The following is a 26932-nucleotide window of genomic DNA, read 5'->3' on the forward strand; positions in this document are numbered from 1 at the left end:
TAATTATAAACTGATATATATTAGTTACAAAATGACTGGTTAAAGGAGCATGTGACTTGCCAAGGAGCATTGGGTAGGACAGGTTAATCTAGGCCAAAAGTAGTACGGCAAAAGTTCAAACATACCTTCTGTTTCTCCCTAATAGAAAAAATATATTTAACAGGATTTTCTTCCTGTCTCTCCCCTTGCCCCCCCAAAGGAAATTCCAGACTATCAAAAGTTCTGTCAAGGGAGTTAATTATTCCACTTAGGAATTAGTGTCTATTGGATGCCCTTTGTACTTTTCAACAGCACCACAAATGGCTTTCAAAAAATCAATGGAGCGTAACAAAACTAAATGGCAACAGTGTTGCCAAATAAGTCATTTCATCAGTTTGTGTGTTGAATTTAACATGTGATCATTTCAGAACTGATTCATCAGATTCTCAACTTGTTGTGAACTGGCATGGAACTGTCTCAGTTCACACATGCTGAGAATCTGGTCTCTTATTTCCACTTCCTCTAGAGCAGAAGAATTTTATTGTGATTTTGGATACAGTTAAAGACAGCAATGATGGATTTATTTAAAATATAAATTCAGGAAGGCTGGATCAATTCTCATGAGAATGCAAGGAATTTTTTAAACATACAGATGTGTGATTTGCATGTAAATCATCAACACATGGTAGAAAACAAACCATAAAAAAATTCATCTAACTTCCTATATGGAAGACATATATTTCCCCAGAGCTCTGAGGTTACTGTAAAAGCTTATGCAAAATATGAAAGTGTGTACATTCTATGTACATCTAATACTTGTTATAAAATACCAATGTTTCAATTGTCTTTCTAAATTATTGTTTCTGCTAAATTGTACTTTGTTTTCAGCTGAAGACAATCACTGTAATCATTTCAAAAGTACATCTAGAAAAGAACACAAAGCTGCAAAGATAATACAAAACCACTTCCCCTGCCCTTTTTTATAATGTTTTAACATACAATTGTAAAGCAGTTGGTAACAAATGAAGTGTTGTATAAAACAAGTAGCATAAAGACAAGTGTAACTTTGCATAGCCAAAGGGGCTGCTAACCTTATTAACGAAAGAACAGGTTTAAAAACGAATTTTTTTAGTAAGTGCCAAATCAAGTCAATATGAATGTGTTTTGAAACCATGGAAACTCTTGTACATGGCAGGTAATTGCAGAGGTCTGTAACTTTCTTAAACTGTTACAACCCTGCATGTACCAATATTTTAACTCTTCAAATGGATGCATTCTTTTATTGTGGTTTCTATGTGAGATGCTTACAATATTTCTTTAACAAGCTGTAGTCTTTGGATGACTGTGGAATGCAGCAGGATAAAAAGTTGGTCTGAAGTGTCTTCATAGAATATCATTATTTAACCCATGCTGAAAATTTTTGTTGCTAAAAATACTCATTTGCTTTCCTATTCACTATTTCTGGGAATTTAAGTTTTTAAAAACATGAGACTGTATTCTCTAAGACCAGAATACAATGAAACTAGCTAAAGTGCTAGCATTTATCTTATCATGCTTGCTGCAATATGATAAGGTGCTAACTTTTGGGTAGTAATTCTACATTCCTTACTTGGGCAAAACCTCCATTGAAGAAAAGTGAATGGGGAGTGCAGAACAGCCCTTTGTACCACTGTTTTTAGAAATGCTGTCATTTATAGTTACATTTAGTGGTGCATTACTTATTCAAGTAGACAGTGTCTCAGTGAAAACACCTAGGTAAAAGAATGTGTATGTACAAGATCAGAAAGGACCCCTCACCTCTGATTTAAAAAATAAATAGCTGGTTTAGATGGTTATTATAGGAATCTCATCTTTAAGGGAACGTGAAAGTCATTTTTTAGATTTTTCTGTCTTCTCTTTTATACAGCTTATGGTAATGGAAAATGTCTTTCAGAGTTCTGTCACATGCATTGGATAGCTCGGCGGTGGATGTGATGGCAATTTAATATTAAGGCGCCTAATGTGACAGCTGTGGCAGAGCAAGTGGCCCTCTAATGGGTAACAACGATGGCCTTCTTCATCATTGAGCTGCAAACCACAATCCTAGAAGAAAATCATACATCCTAGGTGAGTGAGTGATTCAGGTAAGTCATAACAGCATTGAACTGTCGTGCATAACCTTGAGAGCTCCCCCCACCATACTTACAAAGGCATCAACCTCAAGAGTTTGTGGTAGATGGACACTGACTGTCTTGTATGAAGCAAACTGACATCACTGAAATCTAACGGGACAGTCTACAGCACTACTCTAGGCTGGTTCTAGCATTTATTTTCATTGAAGCCCATTGTGGTCTCTTCATCTAATAAATGTTGATGCAAACTAGACAAAAGCAGGCCAAGCACTAAACCTCATTCAGAGCTTGTGCTGACATATAAAACACAGAACAGGTTAGAACAGAAAAGGAACTGGTTTTGTAACAAGATGGTGAGCAGGAAATGGAGGAACATGAGCAGGAGAACATGAGAACGAAGAGAATGAGAAAGATAAGTGGGGGGAGTGCACTTAGTAGAAGGAAAAAAGGTTGAAAAAGTTGGGCATAGATCATTTGACTATTGAAAATAAAGGAAAGTTTTTAATTGGACACAAAGTATGATTTTTCAACTTTCATAGCGCTAGTCAAAATCTTCAAAATTTATAATGTTTAAGTAGGAATGAAGAATGAATTTTAAAATAAGCTTTAAAACTGAAATGTTAATTTAGGGAGTTTTAATCAGAGCTACACCCTGTGTAGTTGTCTGTGTGTAACTATATGCTATTTAATAACTTACAGCCATTAAGTTAAGATTTAAAATCTAGTTCCTCATTATAACTTTAATTCAGATGTGCCAAATTTTTGTAACATACCCTCTCCCTCTCCAAAACTATATTCCCTTTTCTGTAGGTAAAGGGTTTGGGGGGAGAGTAGTAGTACAGATTTGCAATCTGGCTTGAACTTCACAACAGAAGTTAAGAAGTCATGCACGAAAGAGATGACAAGAAAAAGCAGCGAAGTTTCCAAAGTGATTACTTGCTTTGCATGGCCAACAGTTGACAATGGCAACTTAACAGAGCTTCAGAAGTAGCTGTGTAAGTTTTCCTAGGGATTGGGCCTTTATAAAGTGTTCATTTGAATACCTCAAAATAGTGGCACTAACTTTATTAGTGTTATTTTGAGGTATCAGTGACCCAGGTTGTACAATTTGACAGCCTAATTTGAGGCTGTTAGGCAGCAACCTACCCCTGTTAATATATGGCTAACCTCCTAATTTCTGCATTTAATGCACTCTGCCATTCTAGGCAAATATGGAGGCAGCTTGATTTGCCTCAATCTGGAAGGAGAATGGGGAACTGAATAAGGAAACAGAACTGGAAATAAACCCCCATTGGGACATTCTAATATAAAGTCAATAGGCTGAGAGAAAAGGGGTGGGAGCTGTCTTCTTAGGTGAAGCTTGCACAAAGCAACAGATGGGGGAAGGAGGAGGAGGGAAGCACAGATAGCTCTTCAAAATGCTTACATTCTCTGCCAATTTATCTTAAAAATTAATGGGAAAGGATGAAGTATCAGCTGTGTCTATTAGACAGAGATAGCCGAGTGCACTGGCTCTTCCTCACACTTAGGTTCACACTCATTTCAGCCCTGAATTTTGCTCTCTTCTCCCTCATTTGAAAATCTCTTTATAAAACCCTTCTGTATAGGAGCACACAGAAAGAGGATAGCTCCATTTTTGCTTCTGGGGCTAAGATAAGCCATACTGAATGGCAACAGAGTTAGGATCTATGTTAAGAGATGCATCTTCTATCAATCAGACACACCTAGAGTAAAGGGGAATTTTTGGGCTGATCCCAAATTAAAGAGCTTGTTTCCTTTCTCATACTGCCCGATGCAGAGCTAAGATTGAACTCAGCTCTCCTCCCTTTGAAGTAAGCTGACTTATTTCTCAGCTTAGTCTCTCTGCCCTCAATAAATATGTAAGTGTCCTGCAGCCAGCTTCTGAAATTAGTTTGCTGACAATATAGAAACTAATTTCATGCCAGTAGAGATGACAGCACTACTTGCAGCTCAGCTAGCAAGTCACTGCTGCATTCCTCCTTCCTCCCTCCATGGAGCGATGTGGCAAAACTCTGCCTGCCCAGGCATGCACAGGAGCTGGAGAGTGCACCCTGGGATGCAGTCAGACGTCCATGAGAGGTTGCTTGTTATTAGCAAAGACTTGCCATGTCCTGGCCAGGCAGAGACGCTAGACACTTACCTCGCAGTGATAGCATTCCACGTGGTAGTCTTTGTCCATTGATACCACTCGAATGGTCTCCTCGGAGCCCTGTTTGGAAAGCACAGAGAATGTAAGACTGGGCTTGTAAGTTCATTTGTCAGTATTCTTTCAGCACCCAACCTGTAGCTTTGAGACGTTCTTTCCCTGCAGAAACCCCTTTCTCTCTGCAGGGCAGCTCTGTGAAAGCTAAAGATCTTTTCCCTGGTACAACACTGTACCACTGTGTTCACTGTGCAGCAGTAGTTTGGGTATCTGAGATATCGGAGCTGTAGCGCTCCTTTTGGAAGTGTAGTCAAAACTTTTGTCCTCAAGAGAGAACTTTCTCTTGAAATCAAATCATTTTCCAAAGGCACCCAGATTTTGAACAAATTAGCAGTCAAGAACCTGTTGATTGGGTAACTTCCCCATATAGATATCCTGGCCTGATCTTTCCAGGACTGTATTCACCTCAAACCAGCTGTTGCACAGCTATTTTGTACACACACATGTCACTGTATGTACCCCACAGGGTACATACCTGTCTGCCAGACATACCTGTCTGGCAGGTCATTATGTGTGCAGGCAAAAACCTCAGCATGAAGATGGATGCAGTGGAATTATTTAATTCCTGGCTGAACCCCAGGCCCTGCACAGCAGCCCATACCCGTTTTGTAACCTCACGTACTTTTTGTGAGCTACTCTGAAGACAGACCTCATTAAATTTTTTTCTTGCATTGTTTCCAGTTCCAGGTGTGGTTAGAGCATCAGATATGACATAGACTATGTCTGAGAGAAGCTGTGGACAAGTTAGCGCCTGCACTACTAGACTTGAACTAACCTATGAAATCTCCATGGGGAAGGAGGTGGAGTCTATCCTGTTAACTATCAGATGAATCAGCATTAGGACAGTTATGCTTTTTTTAAGAAAAGTAACTTTGCAAAAGACAAAGCCAGTGAAACTTAGATACAGCTTTTCTCCTCACTCCTCATCAGCAGGGCAGGCAGTTCTGGCTCACCCTTTAGAAGGTTTATAATGCAACTAAGACCTGGCTATTTAAAAGAATTAATAATGACAAATGAGTATAATGTGCAGAGTGGTGGACGTGGGCATGCTGTACAATACAAACTCTGGCTCTGTACACATGATGAGGAAGAGGAGGGAGGTACTGAGGCCCTTGCTTAAGAATAAGCCAGTCAGTGACTTGAGCGATGGGAACTCAGTTGGTTCCGCATTCACCAGAATTAAGGAGCAGCGTCACTGTGGGCAGGCAGAAAAGGGCTGTGTGCCATAATGCAAAAGTCTTACTGTGCTGACTGTACTGTCAGGATGGGCTTAGGCTGCAAGCAGCAGTCATTCATCTGGCTTCCCTTTTAGCTAACTTAGTTAACTTTTACCTCCTTTTCCTCTCCTTTAAGCACTTTCAGTATAGTGCCACCCTGAGATGACAGGCTGGGTGGCCTTTTAACAGAGTCAGGGTAACCCTCAGATGTCTTTTCAAGCTTGGGCATCTTAACAGATCCACATCAGAAATGCAAACATAGCAGACAAATAAAATTGCTACTTGAGCTAATGGGAGATTCTAAAAACAAACAGGGCTTTATTTCTTGGGTTGTTCTTGGAGCTCCAGTCATAGCTTTCAATTAAATGAGATTTGTAACAGCATAATTAAGACCTAGAAAGCACCCTAAAGATACAAAGTACTATGCTCCGTAAGTATTATGACTATTACAACCTCTGGGGATGTTTGGAAGTGATGTTGCTGCTGAACTGTATTTAATTTTGTATCCAACATACTACAGATTGTAGAGAAAGGAGGAAAGGTATCTAATGTGCTTTTAGAAAGTATTCATATGCATACAACTGTCTTCCCTAAAGAGTCAGCGCATGTTAACACATACCTGTGCTGGTAGAATCGGCTGGTTACAGGAAGCACATTTTGGTGCAAAAACCCTATGGTGCAAGAAGAAAGTGTTCAAATCACATTCAAAGCTTCTTCAAGAAATAGAACCAAAGAGGACCATGTCTTCTTTTTAGCAAGATGTAGGGAACCAAGGGAAACATCTCTAAAATTTCAGTGAAATTCAAGGAAAAGGAGATTGGGAAGAGAGGATGACCTACCCCACCTTTTTATTGCTTTGGTCTTCCTGATCTCTAGGCATAACCAATTCAACGCTCTTTCTGCCTATGCCTTCTTTCTTACTTTCCTTTATTCATAAAGCCATTCACATTCTTCCACTGACTCCCTGCAGCAGCTCCTGACTTAGGGACTGTTATCAACCAACGTCAGGAAGACATGACCTTGTTAAATATGAGGGGGGCTCATACTGGCTAGGATCCACTCATTAAACCAAACAAATCAACTGGTCTTACCCACAGCTGCATTTTATGACAATCACTGGGCCAACATTCACTTTGCTGTTGCAGTGTGGTCATTTAGACCAATACAGTTGAGTTCAGAATGATCTACTCTAAAAAGCTGCATTACTGGTTGACAGGAGCTAATTCATGTTGGCTTTGAGTGTGAGCATAAGACAGCCCAAGAGCAATCATTTAAACCTTAAAAATGTATTGCCAAGTGAGGCCAAAATCACTCTGACACAAGCTACTAGTTACATGTCTACTGTCCTGTGTAGGTTAATATACCATATACTCTACTATCACGCACTCCCAGAATCTGGACTCTTAAGAGCAGCCAGCAGAATCTACCATCACTTGCAGAATTAGCCTAGTTTAATTATTACTGAAGAGTCCTGAAAGAAATAGAGAAGCAGCCATAAGAGAAACACCCTCTTCAACCCAGTTTAATTTTCAACCTCACTGGGCTCTTCTATGTGCCCACAAAACGATCTTTAATACAACTTTAATATATTTTATAAATACAGTATGTGGGAAGAGCATTGAGGGACATCAGAACAGATAGGACCTCAGAAAAAAAGCCAGCACTTTTAATCTACTGCAAGTCTTGCAAAATAATTTAATTAACAGTTTTTTTCAAAACACACAATGGATCTGTGTACTTACGTGTGATAGTCTTTGACACAGTAGATATTGTTCTCCACATCTACAGTGAAGGGGACTCCATCCAAACATTCGTTACATACCACACAGCGGAAGCAGCCAGGATGGTATGACTTTCCAAGAGCCTGTAATATCTTAGGAGGCAAACAGTAAAATGAGTGGATGCATGATTACATGAGATTCTCTGCCCTAACAGCTGTGTCTGATTCTTAATAATGCACTTATTAGGTGAGTGAAAAATGCACTTCAGGACAAAATTATCACTCTGCAAGTCTATCAGCAAGGACCCTTCTAAAACCAATAAATTATTATTTCAGTAGGTTTATAGAAGGCTCTCAGTAAAGAGAGAATTGTGAAAAATCAAGCTGATGACCATCAGCCTTATCTCTGCAGGACCAGTACTGTCCAACAGATATTAAAAATGGCTTCCTAGGTTGTTTCTTGGAAAATCTGCTGCAGCCAAATACAAGTTAATGGGATACAGAGTTAATATGCAAAACATAATGGGTTGGAATAGGAGCAGTTCGAATTAGTCAATACTGAAACAACAAAACATAAATAAATCAGTGTCCCTTTATTAGTCCTTCTGATCCACGAGATACCACTCACAGGAGCCTATCAGTTAAGATTCCATCTATATCAATGGATAATTAAAATTGTCCAGGCTTTTACCACGCTGATCTTCCCTATCGCATTTTAAAGGTTTCAAGGAAATGCCTGACACAGTCACACCTTCACTGTAACAGAAAAAAATCCCTTCCTCCTGGTATCCTTGTACATAATGCTTAGAGTAGCACTGAGATGTCAACAAAAATGCGCCAAGCCCATGAACAAACCTCTGGAAAGTGTTGCACATGGTATTTTCAGGTAACGCTCAATGGATTGCTAGGCTAGCAATAGTGTTCAGCTGTTAATAAGATGGAGATTAAAATCTCCACAGCCAAATTCTTAAGGTCCTGTAGGTGTTTCTACAAATAAAGTTCAACAGAAAAAACAAGTAGAGTATAGGAAAAATGCGCAAAATCAATTTAACTTCACTCTCTTTTTCCCACTCCTGAATCCCCACAGTTCTCTGTTCAGTGACTGCCATGAGATTCCAATCATTCTGCAAGCCTGTTCCTATTCAGGAGCAACTCCTCTCTGGGTGCGTTACTATCTCGGCAGCAATGTAACAAGCTCTGTTAGTCCAGCCTAGCTCTGCAGCAGCTCTTTGCACAGAAAAACTCCTAATTCAACTGCACTTTGAGCCCCTGAACAGCTTCAACGTTTGCACTCAAGCCTGTGGAGTTGCAACTTTGCTCCTTAGCAGTGCGCTGGTGCCGCTACTGCGCAGGCACATCGTCTGTTTGTTCCTGGGGAGGAACATGGAGGAATTAGCTAAGTAAGATGGCTTAATTCCTAGAGCTCCCAGTGCTATTTGCTTTTGTTGGAGCACACTTAGTGATGGGAGAAAGGCAGAGGAGCACTTGTCAAACTTCCAGCTCCTACACTACACCAACAAGATGCTATGGACTCTTGCCTGGGTTTCTGCAAATGAGGGCCAGCTCAAAGCATGCAAGTCAGAATACCCTCCCCCTCCCGGCATGACACAACTCTAGAAATTTGCTCTTGGGCTAAAATGAACAATATCCGTGTCCGGCCAGTGGTGCCAGCCAGAATCCTCATTAGTTAAGTCTCTGTACCAGCTTCTGCTGAACCTCCATGTTCACAACTCAATAGCTACTTCTATTAGACATGCTGATGTTCACGCATGTTTTAAAGTAAGAGGAAAACAATATATTATAGTAATATATCAGATCATGATATATGGTAATACATCATGATCTGCATTTCTTCAATGTGCAGTCTACTTTGTTTTGTTTGGGGATTTCCACTTAGAAAGAACAATCTATATATTCATCATACCCAGTGAAATTATGCCAGAACTATCTGGCCCAACCCATAGTCCTTATTTTTTATTATAAAAGTAACTGGCTACTAGCTCCCTGCAAACGACGGAGGCAATAGTGCATTTTAACAGATGTGGAAAAAAAATACAGAGGTGGAGGCAAGCGGTGAAAGGTAAATAAAAGCAAATCACAGACCTGGCAACAAACTCAGGACTACAGATACATGTCCCTCTCCTCAATAGTCCACACCACCTCCCTTTGATAAAGCTCTCCCTATTTCATTGTTTTACAGAGTAGCTTCTTCTTTTCCTTTATCATGTTCCCTTATGAAGCTGTTCTGCATTTTCGCCTTTGGTATTAAAATTTATAGTTGGCTTTCTTTTACTGATGGGAAAGACTGATGTTCCAGAACAGCAGCCTCCCATAATCTTAGGAGGAGGAAAAGCCCAACTTACTGTACTTGATAGCAATACAGCATGTTAGCTTATTTATGATACTTCCCAAATTTCAAAATTTATCTTGACAATATTGGAGACACAGCAACAGTCTGACTAGAGAAACAGCATAACATGCCAAAGTGCACTATCTGAAATACATCAAAAGAAATATATCCCACAATTAGGAATTTAGGTCTCTTACCATTTCCATTATGAGATGTCCACAAACAAAGCACTTGTCCGCTGTTTGCTGAAAACCTGAATACTGTTCAAATGACAGAAAGGAAAGAATTATTAGTAGCCATTAGCAGCTGTAGAAAATACCTCTTAAGTTAACGCTGTTCTATTTTTCAGCCTACGCTGTATATGATAGCAACTATACAATAGTTTTGGAAGACAGATTCAGAAACCTTCGGTTTACTTGTTGAACATGTTCAGCTGCAAGCTGATGCAGTTCTGATGCACTGACACATTGAGGTTTGCTATATAACAAGATTATTTAAAGTTTTGGGTTTTATTTTCAAAGCCTCTTTGGGGGAGGCAGGGTTTGTTGTTTTGGGGTGCTGGAATTAGCTTCCATTCATGCTACATCTCAACATCCTCAATAGGACCCTAAAGCAGGTCCTATTTCAGATGTCAAAGTCCTTCTTTAACCCTAGGTTTAGAGGCATACAAGAAAAAAAAAAGACAAATAATATCAAGGTTATCAGGCCAGACAACTGACCTATCAGACAGCTACCCTAAAGGCAGTCGGGTAGCACTTGCCTGAAGATCTCCAGCCATGTAATTTTGAAACTGGTATCTACAGTGGCTGAACTTTACCCTTACCCACTACAGTCCCATATAAACTAACTGCTGCGTGTGCGTTCTTTCCTGCCAGAGGGAAAGGGCACCCAGTTATTTCCATGGTGTTACACAGATACATGGTGTTACATGCTTAACTTCAGTAATGAAGGTTATAGCAAAGCTCAGATGAAAAGTACTGTGATAGTATAAGATAAAAGACATAGAATAGGAGGAAAAAGGTAACTGGACTCTTCTGCCTGAGCTCAGGTTAATTTGCTCAGAGCCATCCAATGCACCCCTGCAGCCTCACCCTACAGAGCCTATGCCTTGCTCCATTCCCCCCTTGATCTAGTGGGGATTAACTGTCTCCTCACTTCAAAAGCTGCTGGTTCACAGCATAGAGCTGCTATATGTTTTCCTTTTTATTGATGTGAAGGGATTATACATTATTTCAGATCAATAGGCTGGAGACAAAATTATTGTTGCTATGCAACAAAAGTGAGTATGAAGAAAAGGAGGTCTCAGATACTTTCATGGGCCTACAAGTCAGTATAAATGATGCTATTGCAGCTGGCACAGTTCCCCACTTACTACTTACTAAAGAACACAGCTTACACAATCTTACGAAACTTTAAAACTTTAACTTAACAGTCTGTGGTGCTCAGGAACAAATACAGAGGTGAGCAGACCATTTTATTTAGCTATTTCTGCAAAATACTATTCTGAACTGTGTGATAGAACTAGTATGCAAGTCTAGACATTAAAAATAATAATAATAATAAAAAAAGGTTGGATTCATCTCCTCACTTTCAAGTAGCAGCTTTCGTATCAAAGCCTTTGCTTTTTCTTCTTTCTGAGGCAGAAAAAAGGCCCCTCTCTACTTGAGATGCTTCTTGCCTGTACTATATCTGAGTAGCCATCTGGCTAGACTATTTCCTAAGGTTGTGAACTCAAGGGTTACTGGAAACAGGTGGGTAGCAGAGCAGACAGGAGAGGATTAACAACAGTACCAACCTAGCTAATTCTAAAATCCTGCTGGAATGAATTTACCAGTACCATCTGGCTGTCATTTGATAAGGAATGCAAGGACGCATTTACCCAGTTATTGATTAAGAAGGAACATTATTCCCCAAGAACAGAATGGCTTAGTGGTCAGATTAATGTCATTTACTGCTAACTAGATTGTCATAAATTACACTGCTTGTCAGAAAGAAAGGTTTTCCTGACACAAAATCACTCTTTATGACTAACCCTATTAAATTTAAACCATGATTTGTATTTAACAAGAGAATTGTTATTTGTCAAACACATCCAGTGCTGGATTACCCAGTTAAGAAGATTTCGCAAAATGGCAGCAGATCTAATAACAGTGATAAAATATTTGATGGGCTCAGGGAATTCTCCTTTACCACTACATTGTTCTCTTTTTCTGATCACAGCATTGATCACAGCCCAAACCTGAAACCATCTGACTGAGTGAGAGTTGCAGTTTGGATTAGGCTCTGCTCATCCATTAAATCTATCTGGTCTGGAAAAGAATAATAGTCTTGAATCTCAGCAGCACTCCTTCCCTACATGATGGCAGCACTGTGGACACTGCTGTTTAAAGGTAAACAATAAACTACTTCACTCTTTTGCATCTCACCTGTTAACTTCTGCTCTGCTATGTTTGCTTCTGTTCCTAACTTGGGGAGTTCAGACATGGTTGTTGTGCTAAGTTTTCAATTTTAAAAGCAGAGCTTACAAAAGGAGTCTTAAAATACTAATTAAAATGAGCAACCTCAGTCTTTGAAGCATTTAATTAATGTATTAAGCTTCACAAATCTTCTGCGTGCAATGAAACGGAAGCTGTGACTTGCTCCAGACTGCAGACAAGGCAGAAAGGCTTCCTTATTAACTGTCAGCACACCCAAAAGCTGCCGTAACGATGGGTTCCCAGTGTGGCTGGGTGGAACACAGGGACCGGTCCCCCCGAGTCTGTAAACTGAGTAAGTACAAGAGAAGTGGGGGTACGTTCTACACTTGTAGCCTCTTTCATTACTGACATAGCTGGAGGGGGAAGAAAAGTTTTTGGGCATACCAACCTGTTTCCAGCCTGGAGACATGAAAAACAGATTGAGGTGAAACAGTGAAATAATATGGGTTGATAGGTAGGATCCCAGTACAGAAGCAAAATCATAGTTACATTATTTTATGCATACAATATCATTAAGGGTACAAGCAGAATGAGGCTTAATTCTGGCCTGACTTTATAAGGTTCTTACAGGTGCCATTAAAAACACACACACAAACAAACAAAACGATTCAGTTAGCAGACTGGTAAGAAAATGTAAATACAGACCAATCAGAAACTAAGCAGAAATTTTCACAAGGCTACAGACCACATGTAACCATAACAAGGACGGTATTTTTTAACATTAACAAATATTGATTATAGATACTGATTAAGTATATGTAAAAACATTGAAAAATGTTTTTATAAAAAGGACAGCTCTGAAATTCAAAGCTCAAAATGAAGCATTAGCCTTTACTCTCACTTATATTACTTAGGAATAAGATGCCAGTTATCAAAACACAAAGAAAGCAAGTGAATATTGAAGAGCTGGTATTGTTTCTCCTGATTCCTTAGTTTGGTCACAACTGTTTTCTCCCATATATTTCCTTGTCCTTCATCTCTCTCCCAGGATAATAAAATCTCAGTTAATGTGCAAGAATCATGACTTCATAATCGAGCTCCCCCAATGTTATTTAACATAAGACTCTGAGAAGCTAAATAAACCTTGACAAATATGTTAATTATGTTAGAACAGAAGAGTGAAAATAAAGTAGAAGATTTGGCTGGCTGAACTTTACTTTTGTTGGTTGTCCACTATATTTTGATTATCAAACAGGCAAAAAATCTCAAGTGATTCTGCCCCAAAGTCTTTGTTTCAATGGAAGAAGAAAACAAGTCCCCCTCTGTCCTGAATATTTAGGACTGTTAGCATCCTCCTGTGATAATCTTTGGGTTTACGAACTCTTCTGTCAAACGTGCAATATACCCAAAAGAAATTAACAATGAATTTTGAGCATATAATGAACAAATTATGCATGGAGGATAATCCCACCAACTACCATGAGCAACAATTTCTCCTGTCTGCCCTCAATCCTTTAACCAATCTTGATTGTCTACCCAGGATCTTTTAAAGTTTGATGTTCTCATCACCATTTTCAAAAGCAAAAACATTCAGAAAAGAGCATGCCATAAAAAGGCTTCACGACCCAAAGTTTCTACCTTAGGCAACATCAGATCTTTGAAAAGACGTGTTGCTTCTTCTCCTTCACATGTCTAACCATGCCCAAGGAGAGGCTGATGTGCTTCCCTGCTGTTATGCACGCAGCAAAACAAAACCTTCCTCCTGGAAACAGGCCCTGGAATCTCATTCAGACCCATTTTCTTTGATGGGATGTTTAAAACCTGCTGCAGGTTTATGCAAACAGATCAAGTGGGTTATACATTTCAGTAGGTGTGGCAGTTGCTGCTGCAGTAAGGGTATGAAGCTGTAATAACTTCAGTTCACTATTACAGCACTGCAAAGTCACTGAATGTGACTGTTCAGCTGAGAATTGAGATTCCTGCTCTCGATGCTTTAAAAACTTTTAAGAGGGGTGATCAGAACTTTTGCCCAGATGCTGCAGCAATTTAATTCTGAAAATTAATTTGTGAATTGAGTGCTGTGCTAATAATGTATTCCAACCCCAGGCTGCCTGTAATCCCTCACAGACTCTCTTCTCCTTGGTTTCCCATTAGCAGAGCATCTGTCTTCTCTCTGCTTTATTGTTTGCTCTCTGCATGGGATCCTTAGTACACGGGACACAACAATGCAAGAAATTCATGGGATCACGTTAAGAGAGGGAGAGAATATCAAATTTGGTTTCATGCAGATGAGTTCTTGTTGTTTAGTTTTTTACACACACATTTAAATGCAGTGATTAAACTCTACTGAACAAAATGAGGCCTTCTCAGGCTCAGAGATATGGGAACCTCATGGCAGGTGGCAGAGATTAAACTAAAGCAAAAGAGTCCCAAACTCCCCTGAAATCCTTTCATCTATCCCGTTGTTTTGCCTTGTCTTGCTGCCAGTGGGGAAACATGACTTAAGAGGAAACACTAGTGCAGCAGCAGCTCTTCTTGCTTCTGGTTTTTCAGTTTATGTTTGAAGGATATGGGCAAGGAGTGACTTCATATTCTGCACAGAGGTAACAGTTGATTAGGCTGTGCACAGAACTGATGAAAATCAGGAATTCTGCTGGTAGCTAGTTTTGCCTTAGCAGTCAGGTGCTTTATAGCCTCTAAGGAGGGAATAACCATACACTGCCATGCTTTCTAGGGAGCCTAGAAATCCATGTGCCAGTATTTGCCAAGGTTATTTTCTGTTTCATCAATTAAGAGCCAAATAATGATTTTCTTACCTACATCTTCTCAGATAAACTCCTGTGGAAGCTTTGCACTGATACAATCGAGAAAAAAAAGGCACAGGAATGAATTTAACTCAGCACTGTATTACGCAGTGCACAGTCTATTAGCTTGATTCACATTGTACAGTGCTTTATATTGCACAGCACTGTACACTTGCTGGGGGTTATTCATTGTTACTGCTACCATCTATTATGTATATTGTGAAAGAAACTGTCTACATTAGAACACACCTTTCTGAAAAAAATCTGTTATTATTCAAAACAGTTGTTGAAAGATTTCAATTCAAAACACAGCAGCTAATACCAACATTTAGTACAGGAATGGAAACATACCACTTTCTCACATGTTTTTTTCTAAGTCTCCTACAGGAAAAAAGTGTTATCTGTTTACAAGTGTTCAGCAGGGGTTGTATATAATTAGAAAGAGCTCTTTTTTTTTTTTTTTTTTTTTTTTTTTTTTTTTTTTAAGTGTGCTTCAGTTATTGTAATTTATTTTTCAATGTAGAAAGGATAATCTGACTTTTTGGACCCACATCTCAAAAAGAAATAGAGGGAATGACTATCTGGCATGAAACCAACTGGACTTTGTAACACACACTTCAAAACATTCCAGTAGCTAATACAGGATAATTGCAAGAACTAGTCCATAATGACAGACCCAAGAAAAAAGAATACATCTTTTGCTTTCCTTATCTATTTTGTCATATCCCAGAGAGTGATTCCTGGGACCTACACCTAACAATCTGTAACCCAGTTCCAGAAATGCTGAGCTCCTCTTACTGAATTCAGACTTTACCCACACATTTCCATTATAGTGCATTAAGTTCATTTACATTATTATCTGGGTCTAAGTACTGCCTATGTATTGTTCTTTTACAAACTTGAGAGATTTTTTTTTTGGACTCTAGTTAGTCTCCTATTTCAAAACACCAATTTTCTTCAACTAGCAGACCTGCATTTTTCTATGCATGCAATGTTTGTCAGCACTCAACCTTACATTTGTCAGCCATAGCGCCAAAGTTCTTATATGGGCCCTTGCTTAAAAAATTTGTCCTCTGAGATGAATTCCTTGAAGAAAATCCAAAAAAAAAACTCCCCCTCCAAAGTCAATGGGAGTCCTGTCACCAGCTTCAATGGACATGTAACTTCTTGATATGGGTTACAGCACTACTGAGTTCTGTGTTCACACACACGCACACACCACAAGCAACAACATGAACCCTCCTGCACAGATTAGTTAACACACTATAATCTGTCTTTGTTGACAGTACTGGAGACCAGAGCAACATTTGGCATTCATCATTCACTGCATGTGCTTTGAATCTGTCTGAGTTTGATTAGGGGTACCAGTGCTCTGGAACTTGAAAGCACCTCCTTTCCTAACCTAGAATGGCCAGAGGCTTCAAAACACTCACAGATTTCATCCAGGTTCTGTGTTTCAGGAATACTGTGGCAAATTCCTTGCCCAGGTTTGAGTCCATTATGCTGCTAAATTTATCAATAAACACCTATGTCTGCCGGTTCTATGACTGGAATATGCATTTTAATCACAAGCCTTCTAAACACAACATGCTCTAAAACTGTATTTGCTATGTGATTACCATTAGATATCAAATGGACAAAGGCTGCAACTTTAATCATTTACCTTCTCAGCCGGAGTCTATTTTTTCTAAGAGTGTCTCCCATAACAGTGATGGGCTCTCCGACTAATGCACTAATCCCAGAGCTCACCTCCCAAGGGGGAGCTACAAACATTTACACTCTCTGAGATGGAAGATCAAACCTCTGACTCCAGCTGACACTAGCTTCCATTACACTAAATAAAACCCTTTTTCCTAGGGCCCAGTATCCCGTCCTAGGGATGGGCCTTTTCCCAAACTGCCAGGCTTGGAAAACAGCACGTACACAAACTAAGAACAGCCTCATTATTAGTATTCACATTACAGCCATGCCTAGGGCCCAAATTAAGGGTCTCACTGTATTTGGTGCTACAGAATATGAAAATACAAGCCCTGCTCTCATGAACTGCCAGTCGTCTAGCTATGCCTTCATTAATATCCTACTCCTTTCCTCCATGAGAGGCTGTCTTGAGGGTAGGTCTCTGTTTGCCTCCTCCTTACCAGTCTTACGCACCTTTACGCATTTGGGTCTTTAAAATAATTGAAAGTTTTCCAACTGTGGCTAGAAGATAAGGCCCCATGTGTTCTCTGTAATCACGGTGTTGCAGTGGCCAGCTACAGAGCAAAGGGACTATGTCTGTAGCAAAGAGAAGCGTTACCTGAGCAAGCACCTAGTAGCTGGTGTAGGGGAAAGAAGAAGCAAAAAATCCTGAGAACTGGTCGGAGGAGAGAAGGAAGATTCAAGAAGCAGCGGCAGGCTTGCAAAGCACAGCTTTGGTTTGTCAGGCAGCACTGCCACTAGGTCCTTGTCCTCCCTTCTGCCCTAGCCTCAGTTCTTGCCTCTCCCTGCGCTGAGTTTGGAGAGAGGGACTGAAGCCAGGGCAGGGAGCCACAGCAGCTAGAGCAACCCACGCTGGGGCTGGCCACGCTCTGGGATGGGAAGGGACAGAAACTCAAAGTCCTCTTGGATACTTGCAATGTGTTAAGTCTCTTCATGGTTGGCATGAGCAAAATTAAGCTTTTAGAGCATTCTCCTTTGAGGATTTATGGGGAAAGTGACAGATCTTCCTCCAGTCTTACTCACTGAAATAGCTGAGCAGTTTTATACAAAACTTTGAAAAATATATGACAAGAAAGTTAGCCAGAGGCAAAAACCTGGTGTAGAGAAGTTCAGCCTCAGCCTAAATGATTAAATCTGGTAATGTTAAAAGACAGTGAAAGAAATAATCTTAAAGAGGGGATGTTTTGGATGACCTGAATGCTATGCACTGCAGCTTGTGGTGTCTGTAATAGGTTATTTCCATAGCATCTGAGTGTCTTCCAGTAGTACATTAAGCAATGTAACTAACATCTGTCACAAGATGGTTCATTTTCCTTCTCATCTCCTCCCTGGAGGGAATTTCTCTCATTTCTTAACCTCTACTGGACCTCCACTCAATAATGTTCATTACCTCAAGAGAAAAGGAAAAGCCTATCAAAAAGAAGGGGGAAAAAAAAAAAGACAATAGATCTAAGATTCAGGTTGCTTCGGTGACATTTTAAACTCTTTTTTGCCAAGAAAAACAGTCGTTTATTTTAAATTTCTTTATATGATATTTAAGCATTGAAAAAGAAAGACAGATTAAAATTATTGAGCTATTTTTCCTTCACTTGTGGTTATGCAGCAATTTATCAACAAAATGGAACAAGAACGTCTGACTGGGATTATTTATTATACAGTAAGGCATTTATTTTTTGCTCACCTCACCAAGAACAGTGTCCCTGTTATGGCTACTTAGCCATCTGTGTCGTAAGAGCTTTCAGGGAAGGATTAAACTGTCATTTGTTTTATTTCCTTTCATGAAATAACTATCGTAACAGGGGTACGGCAAGAATTGGATACTGCTGGTCTTGCTACCTTAAGGTGGCATGGAAAAGAGTAACCATTATCTTCTGTTATCTACCCTAGAACCAAAGCAAATCATTGTAAAGTTGGGTTTTTTCTATTCGGTAGTATCCAATCTTGATAGTGCTTCTACTAGAAATTGCAGAGATTAGACATCTCTGCACCATGCTTAGGCAGAAGAGGGAGTACCAGTGATTTTTTTTTTAATCTGATTTATTCACTACATTTAGCTAGGTTGATCTGGGTTTAAGCACTGACAGAATTTACAGCTGATTAGAGCTAGGATTGGGAGGTTGATAAAGAAAGAAAGGAGAGGTATGCCATATCCTTATCGTGTGATAAGAGTTTACCAATCCTAATGGATTAATTTGCAAGCCTGCACACAAGACAACTGGCACCATTCTCGCAAGGAATCATGGCAGTGCCATTTGGCATCTCTTCTCCAACTACAATTCCATCGAGGGTCTAAAAACTTCTAATACTTCTTCCCTGGAAAGAATGAGCAAAATAAGCCTTCTGATTCAGAGAAAGATAATCTGTGCCCTCAATAAGAGCAAACATGTGGGAAAACTATTTGTTAGAAGAATGTACCTTGCAGCTATTGCCAAAGATTTTGATGAGTGTATCTGTGCTTTGGATAGCTTTATGGCTGCTCAGTGGAAATTGCTCATAATGAATGATAGCATCTACTTTTCTATAACACCTTTTGTCCAGAAATCGAAAGCACTTTACCTGGGAAAAAAAAAAAAAAAAAAAAAAAAAAAAAAGAAGAAGAAGAAGGCCCAGATGCTAGGTGCTTGATGCTAAGGGCTCCTCATGTCACAACTGCAGACAGCTTGGTAGCTTGATAGTCAAAGTTTTTTGGCACCATGCTTTACCATACTTTAAATGACAACTCAATTCTCTTAAAAACATGACCCATAAAGCATGGACACCAATGGGAGACCGTATTTTGTTAGCAGGAACACAATTATAATGTAGACAGACTGCTCCATTTCCTCCCCTCAACTAAAATTATCCTTTCCTATGTTGTTACCTAAGAATGTGTTCAAAATCTGACCCGATCTACCTTAGACTGTATTTTAGAGGCCAAAAACAGGCTACAATGAGCTAGGAGACAAGTCCCCTGGTTTCCAGAAGTGTTGAAAGTAAGAGTGCACACTCCTGCTGCTGCTCAGGACAGAGGCTGCAGGGAGGGAGGAGGCAGGTCTTTGTGGGGCACCAGTGGACTCAGGCCTATGGGACAACTCAGGACACTTATAATGTACAGCAGCTCCTAGAGCTCTGCTGCCTCTCTCTGCTTGGCCTGCAAAGCTTGCATAGCAGTTGTCAGAGGGCAGAGTGCAAAATTAGCCTAACACATCCTGAGGCAAAGATTTTTACTTCCTCCTCCAGCCTGGCTTTCATTGCAAATGAGTGTCCCAACTTGTCTAGAACCAGAGGATCACGAGCTTTAGAAGAAAGGCGAGTAACAAGCCCTCTGTGATAAGAAGGGGGACTAAACAGAACCCCTAGATAGTCTGCATCCTATCTGTTACTTCTCTAATATCTTACTGTGGTGCCATCAGTTGAAAAGCTATATATAAAGCTACACCGAGGTTTGCAGTTACAGCAGAGATTGAAATCTTCTGTTATACAGAAAAAGCATTTGACTATCTCCTTTGGACTTTTTTTTTCCTCTCTCTTTTTTCTTTTTTTGAATTTCAAAGTGGTTAGGAGCAACAGCAAGAAGCTGTTAAAATGACTTCCTTATTAAATGCTACTTTACACAGCCTTTTCCTGTGACTTCTAGGCTTTACGCTTTTTCAGTTCACATAAATCTAAATTAAAATAGGCAAAGTTGTTTCATTTCATTAGGGAAGCAAGGCAGTTCCTAGTATTTTTGCTATGAGTAGCTAAAGGGAAGCTAAGAGAGGATGGAATCATCTTCTGAGAATTGGCTAATTTAACACTGTTAGAGATAATGTCGCAATTTAATTTCTTTTGCTGCCTGATGCAGCAGTCAGTCCCTTGCCTGCTTCTCTCACATGCCCTTGTGCTACTGCGAAACTGCTAAGATGTACCAGTAAAAGATTCAGGCTTACAAATCTCTGTCTTAAATATCTAACAGTCCTCTAACTTTCACAAAGTTTAATTCTATTAGGTCCCTAACTCCAATTTTCTTGGGAAAATGACTGCAAGTTTCTCTCTCCAGAAGCCAACTACAGAATGGGCTAAAGACATTTCCTTCCTTTGAAAACTGAACATTATCCAAAAAGAAATTTAGATTTTTGCATTTAAAACTATCATGTTTAGGCTGAAATTACAAGATAACAACAATAATCACATTATTAAATCTGTATGAGTTTTGATCATGGGGAAAGTAGATTCAAACACAATCTAAAACAAAAATCTCAAATGTTTGAATCGTTTCATCTCATATTAATTTCTGCAGGAATACTCCAGCTGTGTAGGCTGAGAGTAAAGGTATAACAAATGAAGGCAAATACAGCTTATATTTTAGGCATTTCCAGGATTTTTATGGATTGCATTGACAAGAAATGCATTTCTACACTCTGAAGTACCAATAACTTTTCTGTTGTGGGATATACTTTGACAAATTCCTTTGCAAAAAGGATGGCAATGTACTCATTAGAAAAGGAAAGTCATTCTTGAAGAGCAAGGCTTCTAAATGAATGTTATTTCAATAAATAAGGTGCTGCAAATGCAATATATTGATTCTCCAATTCATCCTATAAGCTAAATTACATCATTCCTGTCTGATTTCAATTCCCAGCCACAGCGCTTTCTTAATTATAAGTGGTCTGTTATCAACTCTTTCTCTGTGTGCAAGTACTGCACAATCCTCACCCTTAATTCCACAAATATTTCACTTTTGGAACAACACCACTCAGCAACATGCTTCATTTTTCTTTTCATGACTCAGTCTCTATTAAAGCATAGCATTTGTAAAAGCTCTGGGTGCATGGAGAGAAAATTAGTTGCTCCTCTGTGGCTAACAGATTTTAGCTAATCACAAATATAGCTCCACATCACTCCTAGCAGAGCAGTAATTAAAACTGTGCCTGTAACAAAGCAACATTGTACATAGTGATGAGGTGCTCCAGTCAAAAACGTCTCCCCTCTTGTTATGACTGGTATTCCCCAGATGTTTGACTTTGAGCTCTAGCTTGGCAAGTGAGGCGTTGTGGCTGCAATTCTAGTTCTGAGCTTGAGCCACTCCAGTGTTTATTCTCAAAATTTACACTTTGTGATGGCTTATGGACAGTTACTTGGTTTCATAGTCCCCACTTCAAACTAAGGGCCTGATCCAGTCATCATGGAGTTGATGGTAAAACGCTTTGCAATCCCAACAGAGGCAAAAATAGGCCCAGAAGACTCTTTCAAAGCAAATAAGTCAATATAAAAGAACAATTTGGTTTAAAAACAATGAAAAGATGCCTGAAATCTTACTTACTAGGAAGTCTTCTTCACAGTACACTTTACCATTGACATTGTAGAATGCTTTTCCTCGTAGTCTTCTCCCTGTTAAAAATATTTTACTATCAGAATTTTGTACTCTGTTTCCAAGCTTAAGCATTCAGGACAAAAAATAAAGAGTACACCCTGCTGTGCCTATTAACATGGCCAGATTCTAGCTTGTTTTCTCACTGAACTGTCAATCTGAATACTATGGTGAAAATTATGCTGTAGTCTCCATCATACATCAACAAATTCCTTATCAACAGCATTTGACCTATAGATACGGTTTGTGGAACCCAGATGATTCTAGTTCCTGATAAATTTGAAACCTAAACCCCAAAATGATTATTCTGGTGAGAAAAGATCATTTGTAGGTCGAAATAATTTTCTTTAGAGGTCAAGTCATACCGGGGCTAAAACCGCTTGGGATGAACCCAATGCATTTGGCTCTGAAGGATAACAAGTATGGAATACCAGCATATTAAAGCTGTTGTCACCTTTCAAAATATTAATACATTAATCAGTGCTACAACAGCTAGACCTCTAGCAACCTGTGATACTACACCAGCACAAGGCACAGGGAAGCACAGAACAGCACTGAAAACAAGAGATTTAATTTTCAAATTTGAACATTTGCTGTTTTATTGGAACTGGCTGAGCTGTTATTTATTATGTACGTGATCATCATAAATTGATGGTTCCCTTTACAGTTAAGAAATACAAAAGATTCCAGAAAGCCTCAACAAAAAGTGTTAACAAAAGGAATTCAGAAAACTACCAAAACCAACAGTTCTTTATAGATGACCAATCAAAACCATCTCTCTTTTACACTGGAGTAGTTCCACTGAAGGCAATGACATTGGTTACACACTTGTGTCACTTGTGTAACCAGACTCATCCTGATTCATTTTCTTTCCAGTCAGTGTCAGAGTCCTATCTGGCCGAAGTTTCCAAATATTTGGGAGTTCTCATCAAACCATTTGCAGCCTTGGTAAGGAGATGGCATGATGCCTAAGGACTGCATATAAGCTTCCATTAGCAATGCACAGCAACAATACTGTCACGGATACAGACCCAGGAAGAGGACAAAAGACTCTGTTTCTAAAGGATATCAGGCAACTCTCTTCAAATCTACTGTTGAAACTTTTAATCCACAGAATAAGCTTGAACTTCTCCCTAACGTCCCAGGGATGAGAACTTCCACCATAAACATCCTCTATCCTCACAGAGAATTTAAATCTCAGGGCTTGCGAGCTCAAAGCTAGCTGGTAAGAGAGCAGAGTGGCAGAAGTACTCTCCACAGTTTCCATAAACAATGTTGGGGAAAATATGATTAATTTTCAGTGCTTAAAAATGTCTTTTACACATTGCCACTATGATCTGATCCTGGGAAACAGTGTGCAGCACGAAGAAGTTGGGATTTGGGCTGATGCTTTTGGGAAATCACATGCTATATGTGGTTGTCTGGTGGTTTTACTGTCGTGGTCGAGTGAAATGCTTTTTTTGTGTGCACATTCTTGGGCTTTAGATCTCACAACCTGCTGTCTCCATATTACTGGTAGGTGGAGTCAGTTATTGTTTGTCTTTCCTACTGCCTAGCAGCTCTGGTTGGGGACCAGGATCCTGTTACCCTGGGCAATACACTGAGACTACGAATCTTCTCTCAGAGACTCTCATGTAAAACTGGTCCATCCAATAAGTCCGTCTTAGAAGCAAGACACAAGGCTGGAATAGCTCTTAGGAGGTCATGAGGTCTCTCTCCAGAGAAACACAGGAGCAACTACTTCTAGATCTTCCTTATTATTTATCCAAGCTGTTCTTAAAACTCTCCAGTAGAAGAGATCCATGACCTCCCTTAATAGTCTGCCTTAGTTCGTAACTGCACTTCTAGCAAGAGTACAGTTTTTTTTTTTTTCCCCTAATCTCTAACTACAATTGTCAAGGAAGCAGTAAATTTCTTTATATCCTTCCCCTGTGAACATGGTGAGCAAGCCATTCCCCTGTCTGACTGACTTGTAAATCTTTAGGCTCATGACTCTCTGAACAGAACCCTTTACAGAACCATAAATCTGCTTCAAAATGACCTTCAAACTCTGATTACTATGAGGACCTGCTCAAAACTGAACTTACAGCAGACATGGTGCACTATCTCCAGTGTTTTGGTAAAGGACTAGGGAGGACACAGCCTCCTGCCCAGCAGAAAAGCTGACACAACTTTCAGGAGTCCTCTGGCACCCGTTAGCTCCTCTGCTCTTGCCTGCAGTACCTGCTTCAGGTTTGCTAAAGAACATAGTTGATGCTCTTTCCCAAAGGCCCAGGTCTACAAACTGTTTTGCTCTGGATCCTCAAGATGTAGTTCCTCCCCGCTGAGTCCTGCTCAGCTGCCTTAGCTGTCTGCCTGCCTCTCTTCCCTGCCTGCAGAGCTGCCTTCAGGATACCTCTTCCCTCACTGCTCTCTCCAGGTCATCCCTCCCTGCTGTCATTTCTTCCTTTGGCTCAAAAACAGTGAGTCGGCTGTCACCGCCATCACACTCACAACCCTCCTCCATGGCTCCTATTCCAGCTTTGGGAAGCTGCCTCCGCCTCATGTACACCCTTGCAGTGGCTCCTAGAGCCTACCTGCTTTTCACTCCTGGAAGGGCGCACAGGTCAATCAACCAGAAACCTCTGGACCAAAATGTGCATCCACCCTCCAGCCAGACTTGCCCTCTGTCAGCTGGCCCCAGAGCTGTCCAGGCCCAGGTGCACTCATGGCCGGTGTCCTTGCACACCGCAGCAGGGACTGAACTGGCTCTCAGCACCCCTAAGCATGTTCAGACTTGTGGCAGCAGCTCACAGCAGCAGTGAGCCTCTGCCTCGCAGTCTTCCAGACACACGTCCTCTTCCAAGCCCACCATCTATAGCAAGCCCCACCTGACTGGCCCTGACTGCACAGTCAGGCCAGCAAATAATAAACCCCTCCAGTGCCTTCAGAACCACATCATGCAAACAAAAAACCATCCTTGGCTTTATATCCATCTTTAATCATCTACTAAAGCTCTTTATTGCCTGACAGACGATCCTCTGCTGCAGGTATTATTCCCGAGTCACACAAGCCACTGCAGTCTAGGCAACACAAGAGCCTAGTTTCCAGAGGTGAGTCCTATTAAGAGTCACTCAAGCTTGCTCAGCATGGTTTTTGTGGCATGTTGTTGTTGTAATTTCTTGCTGCGCCTCTAAACACACAGAGCTTGTGCCAACCTGCTGGGAGTCACACCCAGCGCAAGCCCAGCAGCGCAGAGCAGGAAGCCGGTGCCAATCGCAGGCCCTGCATAGGTGCAGGAGGCAGGCCGGCAGGGGCAGCCCGCAAGGAGGACATTTTGCAAGGAAAAACAACTCCCTGAAAAAAAAACCCACTGTCCTCTGCCCAGCTGCGTCATGCTGTCTATACTCAAATGGAAATAAAGAAGCTATTAATAAATAATGTAAAAAGAAGTAAGCAAGGAAAGGAAAGAGCCAAGAACAGCTTTTTAAAGGATATGTTGGTTCTGCAAGACCCAGCAAGGATACATGATTTGCTTTCAGATGGTGAAAATAAAATGGCCACACCCAGGCCAGGAACTTGTCTTCTACATGCTGATGCAGCATTTCCAAATTGCTCACAGGGACTGGCTTGGTCAAAGCAGAAAACCTGCCTGCTTATTTCAGATGATAAATCTCTAGACATCACTCTCCCCACACACATATTATGGTTAGAGCAGCAGAGATAATTAGGGATATATCCTGAACTCTAGCCTGGAAGGATTTCTGCAAAAAAAGAATACCCTAAGTCAGGGTAGGTATTAGCATCTCCTGAGGGACTGCACAAGGTGTGTGAAGATCCACAGGTCCTGCGTTGTATCCCAACATTTACCAGAATGCCTTGTAGCACTAACATTGAGGGAAATGCCCCAAATTCTGCTCCTGTTATTTCACAGCAAAATACCCATAGCAGAAGTCAATCAGATCTGATTTTCCATGACCAGAAAGGAATGGGAAGCTTATGATCCAAAGCAAGTAAGGCAAAACGATGCTGTGGACTAGCTCTCAAAGATGCTTCTGTTATCAAACATTTGGTGGGCAGCTAATTGCCCTAGGACGTGAAATAACCTCAACTCCCTCAAGTGCAGCAAAACTGCAAGCCCCTATCTCAGCCACTGTACAGCTTGTGAGCCCCTGCTTACCGATTAGGTATGCCTCTACAAACCCACTGCCCTGTCAAAAACAGACAGCTAACCTCCCCTTTCTTAGAGCTGACATAGTAAAAAAGGCCAGTTTTGTATTACACTTACAGAGCAACACCTTTCAATGCTGAGGAAAAATACCATTTTCCCCATTATACAGATGAGAAAACCAAACCACGTATTAGGGAACTGACTTGTTCAAACTCATAAAGCAGGCAATCAGCTTACTCACATGATAATTACTATTATTAACAATAATTAATAAGATTGATAGGCCTTTTACCTTAGAGGAATTTCATTCAGGCATAGTACAATAATTATCTCATAAACAAGAAACAGCAAATTATCACACAAATAGCATGAACTATGCTATACTGGCTTCTGCATACAGAATTTTAGAAATAAAAGGAAAGAAACATATATTCTATTTGCCCTCCAGAAAAATTTGCTAAATAACAGCATTAAACAAAGTTAAACACCAAAATGCATGGGTGCTGGGTATCATATAAACACTGCAATAAATACAAAAGCACCAGCAATCACAATCAACAAGGAGACACAAACCAAAAGGAGAGCCAGGCTGTGCTCCCCGCAGCCCCGGCGCAGCGCCGTGCAGAGTTACCCGAGCTACCCTCGTGCTTGGAAGCCGCAGAGCCAAGACTGGGGCCATACCACACGGACTAGCATAGCTGCCTCCCGGCTCGACAACCCAGACGGTCGCTTGTGCAGCTTTACTCCTTGAGGTGCTGCAGCAGCGCTGAAACCTGCATAGCAGTAGCCTGTTCCATGTGGCTATAACCTATTATTGTCAATCAGACAGTGACTACGAGTCAAAAACAGTAACACTACTTTGGCCAACACAGCCAAGCGCTTGGCCAGCTAGACAAGGTAAATACCATACTGCTACAAAGAATCTGCTGCCTG

At 40.5% G+C, this 26932-nt stretch overlaps 1 protein-coding gene across 2 annotated transcripts in view; it reads right to left on the reverse strand.

Annotated features, from left to right (window-relative positions):
- Positions 1–538: 538 nt before the first annotated feature.
- Positions 539–26932, reverse strand: part of WTIP (WT1 interacting protein) — an 84764-nt gene continuing 58370 nt past the window's right edge. For both annotated transcript variants that reach the window (XM_062586547.1, XM_062586548.1), the window contains exons 3-8: positions 21802–21869; positions 9799–9861; positions 7274–7404; positions 6151–6202; positions 4252–4320; positions 539–2061 (exon numbers count right to left, since the gene is read on the reverse strand). In XM_062586547.1, coding sequence (XP_062442531.1) covers positions 1909–2061; positions 4252–4320; positions 6151–6202; positions 7274–7404; positions 9799–9861; positions 21802–21869 — 536 coding nt within the window. In that variant the 3' untranslated portion in view covers positions 539–1908. The remainder of the gene's footprint in view (positions 2062–4251; positions 4321–6150; positions 6203–7273; positions 7405–9798; positions 9862–21801; positions 21870–26932) is intronic.

The sequence above is a fragment of the Rhea pennata genome, chromosome 13, assembly GCF_028389875.1.
Source record: "Rhea pennata isolate bPtePen1 chromosome 13, bPtePen1.pri, whole genome shotgun sequence".
Taxonomy (NCBI): Eukaryota; Metazoa; Chordata; class Aves; order Rheiformes; family Rheidae; genus Rhea; species Rhea pennata.